Source organism: Balaenoptera physalus, assembly GCF_965194825.1.
Source record: "Balaenoptera physalus genome assembly, chromosome: 1".
NCBI lineage: Eukaryota > Metazoa > Chordata > Mammalia > Artiodactyla > Balaenopteridae > Balaenoptera > Balaenoptera physalus.
Window position 1 is genome coordinate 152,463,429 of NC_138882.1, and position 17,284 is coordinate 152,480,712.

General features: G+C 38.7%; 1 protein-coding gene across 7 annotated transcripts in view; it reads left to right on the top strand.

Annotated features, from left to right (window-relative positions):
• TUT4 (terminal uridylyl transferase 4) overlaps positions 1-17,284 on the top strand; it is a 151,917-nt gene that overhangs the window by 132,563 nt on the left and 2,070 nt on the right. For 2 of the 7 annotated variants that reach the window (XM_082428786.1, XM_082428790.1), the window contains exons 25-29: positions 7,607-7,722; positions 8,654-8,877; positions 9,496-9,596; positions 12,513-12,960; positions 16,318-16,476. In XM_082428786.1, coding sequence (XP_082284912.1) covers positions 7,607-7,722; positions 8,654-8,877; positions 9,496-9,596; positions 12,513-12,960; positions 16,318-16,476 — 1,048 coding nt within the window. The remainder of the gene's footprint in view (positions 1-7,606; positions 7,723-8,653; positions 8,878-9,495; positions 9,597-12,512; positions 12,961-16,317; positions 16,477-17,284) is intronic. The other 5 variants (XM_082428787.1, XM_082428791.1, XM_082428788.1 and 2 more) reach the window with 3 other exon arrangements.

Here is a 17,284-nt window from a genome sequence, read left to right on the forward strand (position 1 = left end):
AGAATTTGCCTGTGAAGCCATCTGGTCCTGGACTTTTGTTTGTTGGGAGTTTTTTATTTTATTATCATTACTTTTTAATATTTATTTATTTATTTTTGGCTGCGTCGGGTCTTAGTTGAGGCACGTGGGATCTTTTGTTGCAGTGTGCCAGCTCTATTGCGGCACATGGGCTTCTCTCTAGTTGTGGCGCATGGGCTCCAGAGCGTGCAGGCTCAGTAGCTGCGGCACACGGGCTCTGTAGTTGTGGAGCGCAGGCTCCAGAGCGTGTGGGTTCTGTAGTTGCAGCATGTGGACTTAGTTGCCCCACGGCATGTAGAATCTTAGTTCCCCAACCAGGGATCGAACTTGCGTCCCCTGCCTTGGAAGGCAGATTCTTTTTTTTTTTTTTTTAATTTATTTATTTATTTATTTATGGCTGTGTTGGGTCGTCGTTTCTGTGCGAGGGCTTTCTCTAGCCGTGGCAAGCGGGGGCCACTCTTCATTGCGGTGTGCGGGCCTCTCACTATCACGGCCTCTCCTGCTGCGGAGCACAGGCTCCAGACATGTGGGCTCAGTAATTGTGGCTCACAGGCCCAGTTGCTCTGTGGCATGTGGGATCTTCCCAGACCAGGGCTCAAACCCGTGTCCCCCGCATTGGCAGGCAGATTCTCAACCACTGTGCCACCAGGGAAGCCCCGGAAGGCAGATTCTTAACCACTGGACCACCAGGGAAGTCCCTGTTGGGAGTTTTTTAATCAGTTTCAATTTCAGTACTTGTGATTGGTCTGTTCATATTTTCTATTTCTTCTTGGTTCAGTCTTGGGAGATTGTACCTTTCTAAGAATTTGTCCATTTCTTCCAGGTTGTCCATTTTATTGGCATATAGTTGCTTGTAGTAGTCTCTTATGATCCTTTCTATTTCTGTGGTGTCTGTTGTAACTTCTCCTTTTTAATTTCTAATTTTACTGATTTGAGCCCTCTTTTTTTTCTTGATAAGTCTGGCTAAAGGTTTATCAGTTTTGTTTATCTTTTCAAAGAAGCAGCTTTTAGTTTCATTGATCTTTTCTGTTGTTTTCTTCTTTTCTATTTCATTTATTTCTGCTCTGATCTTTATTGTTTCTTCCCTTCTACTAACTTTGGGTTTTCTTTGTTTTTCTCTGGTTGCTTTAGATATAAGGTTAGGTTGTTTATTTGTGATTTTTCTTGTTTCCTGAGGTAAGATTGTGTTGCTATAAACTTCCCTCTTAGAACTGCTTTTACCTGTTCCATAGGTTTGGGATCATTGTGCTTTCATTTTCATTTGACTCTAGGTATTTTTTTATTTAGTCTTTGATTTCTTCAGTGATCCATTGATTGTTTAGTAGCATATTGTTTAGCCTCCACAAGTTTGTGTTTTTTACAGTTTTTTTCTTATAGTTGATTCCTAATCTCATAGCCTATGGTCAGAAAAGATGCTTGATATGATTTTTTTTTTAATTAACTACTTTATTTTATTTATCTTTGGCTGCGTTGGGTCTTCGTTGCTGCATGCAGGCTTTCTCTAGTTGTGAGCAGGGGCTACTCTTTGTTGAGGTGCGCGGGCTTCTCATTGTGGTGGCTTCCCTTGTTGCGGAGCCCGGGCTCTAGGCGTGTGGGCTTCAGTAGTTGTGGCATGCGGACCCTAGAGCGCATGGGCTTCAGTAGTTGCAGCACGTGGACTCAGTAGTTGCAGCGCACAGGCTCTAGGGACGCAGGCTTCAGTAGTTGTGGTGCACGGGCTCAGTATTTGTGGCTTGTAGGCTCTAGAACGCAGGCTCAGTAGTTGTGGCGTGCAGGCTCAGTAGTTGTGGCGCACAGGCTTAGTTGCTCTGCGGCATGTGGGATCTTCCCGAACCAGGGGTCAAACCCATGTCTCCTAAACTGGCAGGTGGATTCTTAACCACTGTGCCACCAGGGAAGTCCTACTTGATATGAATTTAATTTTCTTAAGTTTACCGAAGCTCATTTTGTGGCCCAGCTTGTGATCAGTCCTGGGGAATGTTCCACGTGCACTTGAGAAGAATGTATATTCTTCTGCTTTTGGATGGAATACTCTGTAAATATCAACTAAGTCAATCTGGTCTAATGTGTCATTTCAGGCCTGTGTTTCCTTATTGATCTTCTGTCTGGATGATCTGTCCATTGATGAAAGTGGAGTGTTAAAGTCCCCCACTATTGTTGTGTTACTGTTGATTTCTCCTTTTATGGCTGTTAGTATTTGCCCTATATATTGGAGTGCTCCTATATTGGGTGCATATATATTTATAATTGTTATATTTTCTTCTTGGATTGACCCTTTGATCATTATGTAGTGTCCTTCTTTGTCTCTTGTAACAGTCTTTATTTTAAAGTCTTTTTTGTCTGATATGAATATTGCTACTCCAGCTTTCTTTTGATTTACATTTGCATGGAATACCTTTTTCCATCCCCTCACTTTCAGTCTGTATGTGTCCCTAGATCTGAAGTGGGTCTCTTTTGTATCCATTCAGCCAGTCTGTTTCTTTCGGTTGGAGCCTTTAATCCATTTACCTTTAAGGTAATTACCAATATGTATGTTCCTGTTGCCATTTTCTTAGTTGCTTTGGATTTGTTTTTGTAGGTCTTGTTTCTTCCCTTCCTCTTTTGTTCTCTTCTCTTGTGACTGGATGACTAACTTTAGTGTTGTGTTTGGATCCCTTTTGTGTGTGTGTGTGTGTATCTGTTGTAGATTTTCGGTTTGCAGTTACCATGAGATTTCAATTAGCAGTCTACATATAAACAAGATTGTTTTAAGTTGCTGGTCTCTTAATTTCAAATGCATTTCCAGTGTCCTGCATTTGTGCTCTTTTCTTCTCACAATTGCTGGTTTTGACATCATATTTGTGTGCAGATAATTTCCTACCTTTACTTGTTTCTAGTAGTGGCCTTTTCCACTTAGAGAAGCTCCTTTAGCATTCATTGCAAAGCTGGTTTGGTGGTGCTGAATGCTGTTAGCTCTTTCTTGTCTGTAAAGCTTTTGATTTCTTCATTTAATCTGAATGAGAGCCTTGCTGGGTAGAGTATTCTTGGTTGTAGGTTTTTCCCTTTCATCACTTTAAATATATCATGCCACTCCCTTCTGGCCTGCAGAGTTTCTGCTGAGAAATCAGCTGATAACCTTATGGGAGTTCCCTTGTATGTTATTTGTTGCTTTTCCCTTGTTGCTTTTAATATTTTTTCTTTTTCTTTAATTTTTGTCAGTTTGATTACTGTGTGTCTTGGCGTGTTCCTCCTTGGGTTTATCTTGCGTGGGACTCTCTGCCCTTCCTGGACTTGGGTGACTGTTTCCTTTCCCATATTAGGGAATTTTTCAGCTATTATCTCTTCAAATATTTTCTCAAGTCCTTTCTGTCTCTGTTTTCCTCTGGGACCCCATAATGTGAATGTTGGTGCATTTAATGTTGTCCCAGAGGTCTCTTAGATTGTGTTCATTTCTTTTCATTCTTTTTTTTTATTTTTTATTATTATTATTATTATTTTTTATAAATTTATTTATGTATTTATTTTTTGGTGTGTTGGGTCTTCGTTTCTGTGCGAGGGCTTTCTCCAGTTCCGGGGAGCGGGGGCCACTCTTCATCGTGGTTCGCGGGCCTCTCACTGTCGCGGCCTCTCCCATTGTGGAGCACAGGCTCCAGACGCGCAGGCTCAGTAGTCGTGGCTCACGGGCCTAGCCGCTCTGCGGCATGTGGGATCTTCCCAGACCAGGGCTCGAACCCGTGTCCCCTGCATTGGCAGGCAGATTCTTAACCACTGCGCCACCAGGGAAGCCCCACTTTTCGTTCTTTATTCTGTTCCATGGCAGTGATTTCCACTATTTGGTCTCCAAGCTCACTTATCTGTTCTTCTGACTCAGTTACTGTGCTATTGATTCCTATATATTTTACATTTTTCATTTCAATTATTGTATTGTTCATCTCTGTTTGTTTGTTCTTTAGTTCGTCTAGGTCTTTGTTAAATATTTCTTGCATCTTCTCAATCTGTGCCTCCATTCTTTTTTCAAGATCTTGGATCATCTTCACTATTATTACTCTGAATTCTTTTTCTGGTGGATTGCCTATCTCCACTTCACTTAGTTGTTCTTCTGAGGTTTGTCTTGTTCCTTCATCTGGGGCATATTCCTCTGCTGTCTCATTTTGTCTTGACTTTCTGTGATTGCAGTTTCTGTTCTGCAGGCTGCAGGATTGTAGTTCTTCTTGCTTCTGCTGTTTGCCCTCTGGTGGATGAGGCTGTCTGAGAGGCTTGTGCACGTTTCCTGGTGGGAGGGTCTAGTTCCTGCCCCCTTGTGGGTGGGCCTGGGTCTTGTCCCTCTGGTGGGCAGGGCCATGCTCAGGAAGACTTTAAGCACCCTGTCTGCTGATGGGTGGGGCTGTGTTCCCACCTGTTGGTTGTTTGGCCTGAGGCGTCCCAGCACTTGAGCCTACAGGCTGTTTGGTGGGGCTAGGTCTTGGGGAGGAAATGGGGTCTCCAGGAGGGCTCATGCCAATGCGTGCTCACCAGAACTGCTGCTGCCAGTGTCTTTGTCAGCTGCCCCCCCATCTCCTCCGGAGACCCTCCAGTACTAGCAGGTAGGTCTGGCCCAGTCTCTTACGAGGCCACTGCCTTTTTCCCTGGGTCCTGGTCTGCACGGGATCTTGTGTATGCCCTCCAAGAGTGAAGTTTCTGTTTCCCCCAGTCCTGTGGAATTCCTGCAATCAAACCCCACTGGCTTTCAAAGACAGATTCTTGGGGGGCTCCTCCTCCCATTACCAGACCCTCAGGCTAGGAAGCCTGATGTGGGGCTCAGGACTTTAACTCCTGTGGGAGATCTTCTGTGGTATAGTTAATTTCCAGTTTGCGGGTTGCCCACCCAGCAGGTATTGGATTTGATTTTTACTGTGATTGCGCCCCTCCTACCGTCTTGTTGTGGTTTCTTCTTTGTCTTTTTATGTGGGGTATCTTTTTTGGTAGGTTCCAGTGTGTTTTTTATTTTATTTTTTTGTTGATGGTTGTTCAGCAGTTGGTTGTGATTTTGGTATTTTTGTAAGAAGGGGTGCGCTCATGTCATTCTACTCGGCCATCTTGCCGGCCAGTCACCAGGTAGCTCTTCTTTATCAGAGACTAGTCCTTCCATATACACTCTAGATCCATTTGTATTCTCTTTACCTTAAATCTTCAACCTCTTCATCTGTGAAAAACATTTTCAAAGATGAAATACTTAAAATGTAATTGCAGATTAGCATTAACAAATGAACATTTGCCTTCTATTTTAATGATAGGGAACACTAACTTTGAACCCCAGTTAAGCAAAATGTCTCCCCCGGAAAGTATCCTTTTTTTTCTAATTAATAAACTTATATAAAAAAATTATACTCTATTATTGTTAGTATATTTTGAAATTCTTCAATAAAAAATTTGTGAAAATTTGCTTTCTCTCTTGTTATATAAGTACCTACATAATACCTTCAATTTTACCACAACACCTAAAATTTTAACTTTCTGGCTCTTTACAGAAGAAGTTTGCTGTCCCCAGGTCTAGGCCACTTTAACTAGGACGGTGGGCTGAAGAAAAGTGGATTAAAGAGATAGATATTCAGGAGTAGAATGGATACAACCTGGTGATGAGTTAAGGAGAATAAGTTCAGGGTGATTCCTAGGTTTCATCCATAAGCAACTGGGTGAACTGAGAAAGGCCTTCATTTTGTCCTGTCAGAAAATATGATGATGAAGATTTTAATTAATTATATTGGTTTCATCAATAGTAAATGTATAGAATTATATTGCATCCTTTTTTAGAAATAGAACTTTACTGAGAAATAATTCATGTACTGTACAGTTCATCTATATAAAGTGAGCAATTCATTGGTTTTCAGTATATCTGCAGGATTGTGCAACCATCACTACATCTAGTTTTAGAATGTTTCATCCTCTCTCAAGGAAACTCCTGTCCTCATTAGCCGTCAATCCTTATTCCTTTTTCGTCTCACAACTGTAGATTTGCCTACTGTGGACATTTTATGAAAATGGAATCATAGAATATGTAGCCTTTTGTGACTGGTTTCTTTCATTTAGCAGAATGTTTTCAGGGTTCATTCATGTTGTAACGTGTATCAGTACTTCATTCTTTTTTTTTTTTTTTTTTTTAAAGAATTATTTATTTATTTATTTTTGGCGTGTTGGGTCTTCGTTTCTGTGCGAGGGCTTTCTCTAGTTGTGGCAAGCGGGAGCCACTCTTCATCGCGGTGCGCGGGCCTCTCACTGTCGCGGCCTCTCTTGTTGCGGAGCACAGGCTCCAGACGCGCAGGCTCAGTAGTTGTGGCTCACGGGCCCAGTTGCTCCGCGGCATGTGGGATCTTCCCAGACCAGGGCTCGAACCCGTGTCCCCTGCATTGGCAGGCAGATTCTCAACCACTGCGCCACCAGGAAAGCCCCATTCTTTTTTTTATAGTTGAATGATATTCAGTTGTATGGTTATATTATGTTTTATTTATTCATTCCTATCAGTTTGTTGGAAATTTGAATTGTTTCTACTCTTTGGCTATTATGAGTAGTGCTGCTGTGAATATTTGTGTACAAAATCTTGTGTGGATATATGTTTTCATTTCTTTTGGGTGTATACCTAACAGTAGAATTGCTGGGTCATTTTGATAAGTTTATGTTTAACTTTCTGAGGAGCTGCCAAACTGTTTCCTAAAAGAGCTGTGCTATTTTATATTCCCACCAGCAACATATGAGGGTTCCAGTTTCTCCACATCCTCACCAATACTTGTTATTGTCTTCTTTCTTTTTTAATAGCCATCCCAGTCGGTGTGTTTCTTATACTTTTATCCCTGACATTAGACAGATTTAAAGAAGAAATCAAAGAGTGCTAAGTGGACATGTTCTCTTGCCATCCAAAGATATGGGTACTTTCAGGACAAACTAGTCTCTGTGATAGTGCAAAACTGAGGTAAAGCTTAGAAGCATAAGCAAGGTAGTAGGATAAAGCAAAAACAAGCCTGATTCTTCTAAGACTGGGGAAAATGATTTAATTCTTATTGGTTCTCTACAGTCTTTTTAGGTATATTCTACTTTATATAGTAAATGTTATATATTCTTGAAATGTTGAATGCAAATCCAATGATATTTTAAATAAACCAGAGGATTGATTTCTTTACATAGAGCTCTTGTAAAGAGACTGATTCCTTTCCGGAAGTAGCTTGGTGGGGCAGAAAACATGAGCTTTGTAATCAGGCAGACTTAGCTTTAAATCCTTTATCTGCTACTTACCAGCTTTTTTCTGTGAGCAAACGACTTGAACTTTCTGAGCCTCAGTTTCCTCATCTATAAAATGAGCATGGAAATAATATCTACTTTCATTGAGATATTACACAAAGATGCTACAGATGAATGAGAAAATAATGTGGATGTGTAGTGCTTAGTACTGTTAGCAGCTGTGATATTGATGATGATAATTCTCAATCTTGTTTTCATATCATGGTTTTAGTTCAGTGAAATATTTGTTGATATTTATTTCCTTTTTTGAAAAATCACTTTTGCGTCTTGGTCTCCTTTCCATTTGGATTCAAAAGTTTATAGTGATTTTTTTTCTAGTAACGTTGTATTTTCTCCCTAGGAGTACTTCTTTGATTCCAGAGTACTAACAGATGGAGAACTGGCTCCCAATGATCGATGTTGCCGTGTGTGTGGAAAAATAGGCCACTACATGAAAGACTGCCCTAAAAGGAGAAGGTTGGCAAATGATTATGTATCAACATTGCAGGGAAAATAAATGTGAGACAAATTGAAGCTATGACTGTGTTCAGATATGTTTAAGTTGAGAAAGTTCAGGGCTTTCAGTTGAACCTTTAGATCAATATATGTTTGAATGGCATTTTGTGGAAGAGTGGGATTTATTTCTGGTACAGTGATGTCTCATGATGTTTATTTGTTCATTTATTCATTAATTCACTCAGGTTTGTTTTTTTTTTTAACTGAAGAAGCATTTATTAACACCTACTGTGTGCTGGAAACTGTGCTAGAATCCAAGGGGAAGAAAAGACCAAGATACGGGGTTCTTGCTGAGGACCTCACAGTTATGAAAACCAATAATTAAAATATAATTAATTGAATCTTTGAGGTATATGCCGTGAGATATGCTTATATAATATTTACCTTAAGGAATATACATCCTCTGTGCCCCCTGAAAATATATCTATGAAACATACTTTACTACGTTCTATATACTATGTTAATAGGCCAGGATAATCCCTTCTTTAGTCATCGTCTTGCCTAATATAAAGAGCTTAGAACTTTTCAGACAGAGTAAACTCCTAGTTTCCATCACTGCTATTTGTTAAATTTGGAGAAGACACTTACCTTCTCTAAACCTCAAGTGTCTTCCTCTATAAAATGGAGATAGTAAATACCAACCTCTAAGGATTGTTACAAGATTAAAATTTGATACTAAACATTAAAAATTGATATTGTATTATAAAACTACTAGAATACCCAGTTTCTGCCATATGAGTAGGTGTGCTATAAATGTGAGAACGCTTGCCTTCAAAATGATGCATGAAACAATGGGCACATTAGTCCCTTTATTGTGAGACTCTTGTATAGTTTAGTTTGTTCTATAGTTCACTCAGTTTATAAGTCCCTAGCCCCACATTATTGGTATCAGCAGTTTACTGTTTAGACTAAAGAAGAAAGACAGTGAAGAAGAGAAGGAAGGGAATGAAGAGGAGAAAGACTCCCGAGACCTTCTTGACCCCCGAGACCTCCACGACACTCGAGACTTTAGAGACCCCAGAGACCTCAGATGTTTTATCTGTGGAGATGCAGGACATGTGCGAAGGGAGTGCCCAGAGGTCAAGCTGGCCCGTCAGAGGAATAGCAGTGTGGCAGGTAAATAGAAAAGGCCAAAAATAGTTTCTGGTGGAAATAAAGTCATTTGTGTTGGTGTCATTCTAAGGACCCTGATTATTCTCTGTTCTAAACATAGCTGTATGATTTTGGACCTTATAATTTATCAAAGAGAGAGATTTTTTTCTGGGAACATGTAGGAGAAATTATATCTCTTCCCACTGCTTTTATGAGAGAGGGAGATCTGTTCCTGTTATGTATCATAAGGAACTTTATGAAGTAGAAACCCAAATGAGAGTTTATTGAAAGAAAAAAACAAAATATTTTATAAGCGATGATTTCCAGTTATTCAGATTCTTGTTGCAGAAGTTATTTTCTTAAATAAATATATTGTCTCCTTTAGAAAAGCAATATGACACTTGTTCTTGTTTCCAGGACCAGTGTATTTTTTTTTAATGCTCTAAGGATTGAGAAATGGCTTAACAAACAAGAAAAAAAATGAGTTATTAAAAGTTCTTCACTAACATAATCATAGTTTAAAAGTCCAAGTTTATAAAATCTCAGATTTGAGACTGTTGTACCGAAGAAGAGAGTTTATTGATTGTCATTTCTCTGTTATTTTCTTTATCTATTGAATTTCTTTTTGATGTCTTCTCTTAGCAGCCCAGCTGGTCCGCAATCTTGTAAATGCCCAACAGGTGGCTGGTTCAGCCCAACAACAAGGTGATCAGTCCATAAGGACTAGACAGTCCTCAGAATGTGTAAGTACTCTGCCTGCAGATAGGTTGGTTGGTCTTGGCAGGAAGATAGTACTAATTTTGGTAGGTGATAGGATCTTTCAGATTGGTAAATACAATCTTCCAGATTACACAGTGCTTTATAGAGGCATCCTTGCTAGGCACATCAGCTGGAATGAGCATTACTTTTGGAGTAATGTAGATCTGGGTTTATATCTATGGGCAAGCTACTTAACTTCAGTGAACCTATTTCTTATTTGTAAAATAAGGTAACTACCAAATAAGGTTGTTGGTTGGATTAAAATGAGGTGGTAACTTTGATGTTTTAGCTTTTGCATAATGGAAGAATATGAGTACCATTAATTAAAAATAGCCCCCAAAATTGAGATGTATTAAGGGTTTAGTACTGTTAGGGCAATACATGCATGGCACTTCACTTGCTTGAAATTTTGTGTGTCTTCTCATCGCTGATATGGATACCTAGTGAAATATATCCTGTGAAAGACGGACTCTTTAATTAGAGTTCAGATTCACAGGTCTCATATTAACTTTGCTGAGTTGCTCTAACCTTTGTCTAAATCTGTATTCACCTTTCACTTCTTAAATTAATAAATACTAACTGAATGCTTACTCTAAATCTGACACTATGCTTTTAGTGCTTCACACGTATTATCACATTTAATCCTTTGAATGGACATGTGAAGTGGTAGATATTGGTATGATCAAATTTTACAAATTGGGAAGCTGAGAGTAAGAAAAATTAAAAGATTCAAACCCAGGTCTGTGTAGCTTCAAAGCTGTTATCTGTTAAAACATGCTAAATCTGATATGATCTGTATTTTAGAAAAAATTCTTAGAGAATTTGAAGAGCAGCAGTAGGGCTTGTCTTGGAAAAACATTTAGGAGCCACTAACCCTACCTCAAACATTTGAATATGTACTACTATGGGCCTGACAGTTTCATAAAAGTTATATAATAACAATTATATTAACTAATATTTATTGAGTGCTATGTGCTGTATATGCATTCGTTCTTCCTGTTTCTTATTAAAAAATATTTTTAAAATGTTGAAAAATTATAGAAAATAATAAACATCCATGCACTACCACCAGGTTTTAACAATTCTTAATGCTTTGTTGTTTTTGGTTTATTAAAAAATTACCCACAGCTGACAAGCCCTATGCATTCCTCTTGGATGCTGTTCCCATCTTAAAACCTTCCTACCATCCCTTCCTTGCTACTAAAATGTATCTACTATTCTGAATTTGGTGTTTATAATTTTGACATATATTGTTGTAGTTAATCTTCACAAAAACCTCTGATGTAGATTCTATTATTATTTATACCTTACGGGTGAAGAAGCTGAGATTTAAGTTTCTTGCATGAGGTCAACAGACACTTGGAACCAGAACTTGTATCCTTAGGTTCTGGCTCCAAAACCTGTGCTCTAATAATCACTTTCCTGTGGTGCCCCTAACTTTCATCTTCTGCTTCTAGCACTCACTTTTTTCTCACCTGAGATTTGGGTAAGAGTCTGACTAATGAACATTGCTATTCGGAGGTCTCACAAAGCACTGCAGCTTCAACATGTCTAGAATGTAGCTTATATTTCTTTCCAACTCCCCAGGTTTGCCTCTTCCTCCTGTGTTCTCCATCTCATTGAATGATCCCGCTATCTATCTAGTTTCCTGAACTACTACTCCTCCCTCAGCCTCCACATCCAGTCAGTCACAAGGTCCTGTTGTTTCTATCTGTAAAAAATAGCTTACAACCATTTGCTTCCCTAGCCTAGGCAACCATTTCAGATTCCAATTACTTTTTTTTAAAAGGGCATGTGTTTTTGTACCTAAAAACCTTTAACTATGTTGTTCCCTCTAACTGAATCTTCCCTTTTCCTTATCTCTACCCTTTTATCAGACTGTTTTCTATTTATCTTGAGTCTCAGCTTAAAGGTCACTTCCTTCAGGAAGATTTCCATTTTCCTTCATCTTATCTTCCCTCCTTCTCCCAAAGTGGGTTTAGGTGTTCCTGCTCTGGGATTTCATTGTATATTATACAGTGTTTATCATAGTAATTATTATACTGTATTGTGATTGCTTATGTAATCTTTATCTGTTCCTCCTCTTTTCCCCCATTGACTTTAAGCTTTATGAGGGCATACATGTTAGTATTATATTTTTAATACCTAGAACAATTCCCAGTACATAATTTTTTTTAATTCTTTTTTTTTCTTTTTTGTAAAATTACTTATTTTATTTATTTAGTTTTTGGCTGCGTTGGGTCTTCATTGCTGCCAGCAGGCTTTCTCTATTTGCGGCAGGCTGGGGCTACTCTTCGTTGTGGTGCACGGGCTTCTCATTGCGGTGGCTTCTCTTGTTGTGGAGCATGGGCTCTAGGTGCGTGGGCTTCAGTAGTTGTGGCACACGGACTCAGTAGTTGTGGCTCACGGGCTTAGTTGCTCTGCGGCATGTGGGATCTTCCCGGACCAGGGCTCTAACCCGTGTCCCCTGCATTGGCAGGTAGATTCTTAACCACTGCACCACCAGGGAAGTCCCCCCAATACTTAATTGACACTCAGTAAATGCTTGTTGAGGAGCTGAATGAAAGTGACTCTGAGATATTTAGATGTAAATTTCTAGTTAAAATTGGAATTGTGGGTTCTACATGATGGGTATGACGTCTGGGCTGTCTTCTTTGGGCAGTAAAAAGGTTTATGAGATAAAGCCTCTGTGAGAGAGGGTTTGAGAACTTTGGGAAAAACTCTGTCTTCGTATAAAATGAGGTTCTGTTATTATTTGTTACTATGTATATCATAGAGTTCTATTTATAATATTCTAGTAAAATAACTCCATAGTTTTATATTTTGCTAATCTCTGCTTTTATATAATTAAGATGTTTGTAAATTAATTTTAAAATGTCTTTTTTTTTTTTTCTCTGCAGTCTGATTCACCATCTTATTCTCCTCAGCCCCAGCCATTTCCACAGAACTCTTCCCAATCCACTGCCATTACCCAGCCTCCATCTCAGCCAGGATCCCAACCCAAGCTTGGCCCACCTCAGCAGGGGGCCCAGTCCCCCCATCAGGTCCAGATGCCTATGTATAACTTTCCTCAGTCACCACCAGCTCAGTATTCTCCCATGCACAATATGGGATTGTTGCCAATGCACCCCCTCCAGATCCCTGCCCCATCCTGGCCTATTCACGGCCCAGTGATCCATTCTGCACCAGGCAGTGCCCCCAGCAATATTGGCCTGAACGATCCCAGCATCATCTTTGCACAGCCTGCTGCCAGACCTGTGGCAATCCCTAGCTCCTCTCATGATGGACACTGGCCTCGTACTGTGGCTCCAAATTCCCTGGTGAACAATGGTACAGTGGGAAATTCGGGTAACCCTTCCTTTTCTTCTTTTGTATCTGTCTGTCTGTAGAAAGGTTGGATGATTGGTATTATTGGTTGAACCTGGGAAATAAATGTGAGTAAAAAGATGGCAAGCAATATTTGTGGAGGGGCAGTATAACATTAGATAAAGGTAAAGAGTATAGACTGTGGATTCAGACTGCCTGGATATGAATCCTGGCTCTGCCATTTACTATGTGGCATTGGGCAGTTGCGTAATCTATTTGTGCATTGGTTTCATCTGTAAAATAGGTGCATTAATAGCACCTAACTCACAGGGATGTTGTGAATATTAAATGAGGAAATAAACATAAATTTTAGTTATTATTTTGTTATTATTTTACATTTTCGCTGCAGTCTTGCTTGGTGTAGGTATTATTAGCATTCATTTCACAGTTGAGGAAATTGAAGGGTTAAATAACTATCATCCTATCATAATCATAGTAGATCCAAGATTAAAACCAGTTTCTTTCTTTAAAACCTGTAATCTTTGCCCTAGATCCTTACTATCTTTTAGTAAGGAGCAATTTTTAAAAAAGAAAAAGATTAGTAGCACTTTGTAGCTTAAGAAAGAATAGTGTTTTTTTTTTACTGATATCTAAATAATACATATTCTTTGTAGAGCATTTGAAAAAGAAAATGAAAATCATATATAATCTCAATTCCTAGACAGAACTGCTCAGAAATATTTTGGTGTATTACCATCCAGTCATTTTTTTATCTTTGCATATTTAAAAATAGTTGATAAATTCCATTAATCTAGTTTTATATGTAGATTTTTTTCTTACTAGGGAAAATTTGAAATGTACACAAAAGGAGAGATTAAAGTATAATGAACCCCCCCATTACCCAGATTTAACAGTTATCAGTATTTTCTATTTACTCTTTGTGATTCTTCTGTAATTTTTGTCTGTGATTCTTTTCCTTATTAACTGCTTGGCTATCCTGAAATATTGTTTGTATAGGAAATGCAGACTACAAGCTTGATTCTTTCCCTTTATCAATTTTCAAAATAATTTTAGTGATAATTTTAATCAAATATATATTATTCCTTAAAGCGCTCAGACCTCTTTGGAATAATACAGATAATATATTTTGCTGAGCAGAAATTCCAGAATGTGGGAACTCATTTAAATTTCCAGGATCAAAGGATATATGTCATACATGGCCATTCTAATGTGGCCTCTGCTTCTCTCATTCAACAAATATTTATTGTGTGCATGCCACGATATGCATCTTGATAGTCACTGAGTTATATAACCATGAAGACAGACCCAATGCTTTGCCTTTTGATATATCGACTCAGTTTTAACTCCTTCTTCTCCCTACCTCCTTGATCTCTGTTTCAGCCTTAATGAACTAATTAATTAACATCCTACAAACACACCGTACTCTTACCCCTGATTGTTTACCTAAGTTGTTCCCTCTGCCAGGAATATCCTCTCCATTAACTCTCCTGTTCACTCTCACCTCCTTCTGCTTTGCTCCAAAGCTTGGCTAACTTACTCATCCTCTGTTTTAAAATTTAGATCACTTTCTTCAGGAAGTCTTTAATTCTTGTTGATCCTGTCTTCCAGTTGTATTAGGTATCATTTCTCTCCTTCATGTTTCCTTGCTATCCATATTATAACACTTGTTTTCCTGTGTTGAAATCGCCTGTCTACTTGTCTCCATAATGCATTAGACTGAACTTTTAGAGGTTATGAATTGTTTCTTGCCTGTCATTGTCTCCCTGGTGTCCAGTATAGTGCCTGATGTAAGGTAGATACATTATTTGTATAATATATTATTATTATGTAATAAAGTGTTACACAGCAAATATTTATTATTTGTTGGATGGGTGCGCAACTCCTAGTTAATATTACAGCTAAAGTTAACATTATGTTAAAAATGGAGAGACCGGATGGGGATATATTAAAGTGATACTAGTGGTTGTATTAGAGTAGTAGGAGGTTGTATGAGTAGTTTTTACCCCATTTTTCAGATTATCTTTAATGATAATTTTTCAGACTATCTTTAATTGTATTATGAAAATACTTGGTTGCGAAAAATGGCCAAGAGAGATTGAAGTATATTCTAAAAGATACCCTTTTATGTTAAAACATTTCTCAATTGGTCAGGACCTCAGTACTGTATACCCAGTCTTATATTTTGTAAACTCTGAGCTCTGCAGCTTCAGCTCTTAGTTGTAACTTGGCTTTATGAACTTGCAGTGAACCAGCTGCTTTGTTTACCTGGTTACCTCCTGAGAAGACTGAGCTTGGTGGGAGTGTGGCTAGTATGGGTTTTAGTTTTCTTGCTCCCTACTCCTCCCTATCCTGTACCTCCTGACTTCCTGCTAGGAAGTTTAGTGAATAAGGGCAGTGTCTTTTAGATTATTTCTTGCCACATTGTGATCCTGAATGAGAAAAGCCACCAACAATGATCCAGAAGATTCAGGGGTTACTGTGCTTTGAAAGATGTACTTAAAGATAGATCTTAAAGGGAAGTAGATTGGTGGGGGTGGTTTGCCATAGAAAGAATAGGACTCCTATTTTTTGAGTTCCTACTTAATATGACGGAATTTGTGCGGGCCACTTTATTTTTGTTATCTTATTTAATTCTCATAACAACCTGGGGTTCATAATTAAACCTTAGTAATTTTTGAAACTGGTATTTGAACTTAGACCTGTTTGGCTCCAATGCACAAGTTTTCAGCTATTTCACCACAATGCCTCAGCTTCTAATAGGATCTTCTTCCAGGCCAAGATATAATTGATCCTGGTTTAGTTGGCATTGTCTTTAGGATAAAATGTTAAGCTCCTTAGTGACGTACTAAGGTTCTTTGAAATATAGATCCTACCTACCTGTCCAACCTTTTCTCTTACCGCTGCCTTCCTTTACCTCTGTCTCTGTATTGCCAATCGTTTTGCAGCTTCCCAAACTTGCTGTACTTTCCTGCTTCCTGGCTTTTGAACACACTATTCCTTCTGTCTAAAATGTCCTCCTTGTCCCATTTTGCGTAACTTGTTCCTTGTCCTTTAACACTCAATTTAGTCCATCATTTTAGGAAAACCTTCTCTGTCCTTGAACAATTGGGTTAGTCCTCTCTTTAGACACCTTCCACCGCTCTGTTATAGCAATTACCACATATTATTGTGTATGTCTTCTTAAATGTTTCCTTTATGAATAATTTGAGGACAATTACAGTGTTTTTATTCCTTAAAAAATTTTTTTTGGTATCCTCTGCATTTAGCATATTTCTTGGTCAGTGGTAGATACTCAATAAATCTTTGTGGAATGAAGGAATATTTGAATGAACAAAGTGATGTTTTAAAATATGTCTCTCCTTTATTGTTGAAATGCAGAGCCAGGATTTCCAGGACTAAATCCTCCAATTCCTTGGGAACATGCACCACGACCCCATTTCCCTCTTGTCCCAGCTTCGTGGCCTTATGGTTTGCATCAGAACTTCATGCATCAGGGAAATGCCAGATTTCAGCCCAACAAACCTTTCTATACTCAAGGTACCATTGCTTACGTATTTGTCACAGGCTGGGTGGGTTTTGTTCTGGGACAAGGAGCCTTTGTAAAGGCCAGGATCTTGGAGTGAAAATTTATGAATTCAGTAAATATTTATTGAGAGAGCATACTGTGTGTCAGACTGTGTTAGGTGCTTATTGCTCAAGCAAGAATTAAATAAAACCCCTGCACTTAATGCATATTTTATTAGGAAAGCCAGACCTGTAAAATAGAAAAGAATAGCAGCTTAGCGGAATCAGTTAACTTTGCCCTAGCAGAGAGAGCAGAATATGGACACCAGGGATCAAATTGCACAAGATTTTGACATTCAAACTAGATCTTGAAAGAGAGATGGGATTTTTTTCCTAGAGATCATGTAGAGATTAGAGAGGAGGAGTGTTCTTAGCTGAGGCCATAATACATGCAAAGTCACTGAGTTTTGCCTCAGTGAAAAGAATAGGAAAAAAGAGAAAAGAGAAAATAATAGGACTAGATGAGGTAAATGGGAAAATGTATAGGTGATGAGGCTAGAGGAGGTAGGCTGAGGCCATATGATGAAGGAGTTTGGACTTAGTAAGTGGTGGGGATCTAGTAGAAGTTTTTGAGTTGAGTGGTGACAGTCAAATTTGTTTAGTAAAACTAGGACTTGAATGACATTAGAATTGATAATATTCTGTTGGTACTAATGTACCAATAATGGCTTTGATCTAAGTAATGAATAGCATTTTACCTAGCCTAATTGCCTCAGCAGTATCTCAGTTCAAATAGGGAATGTCTGAATCTGGCCTTCAGCCCTTGGTTAACTTAGGAGTT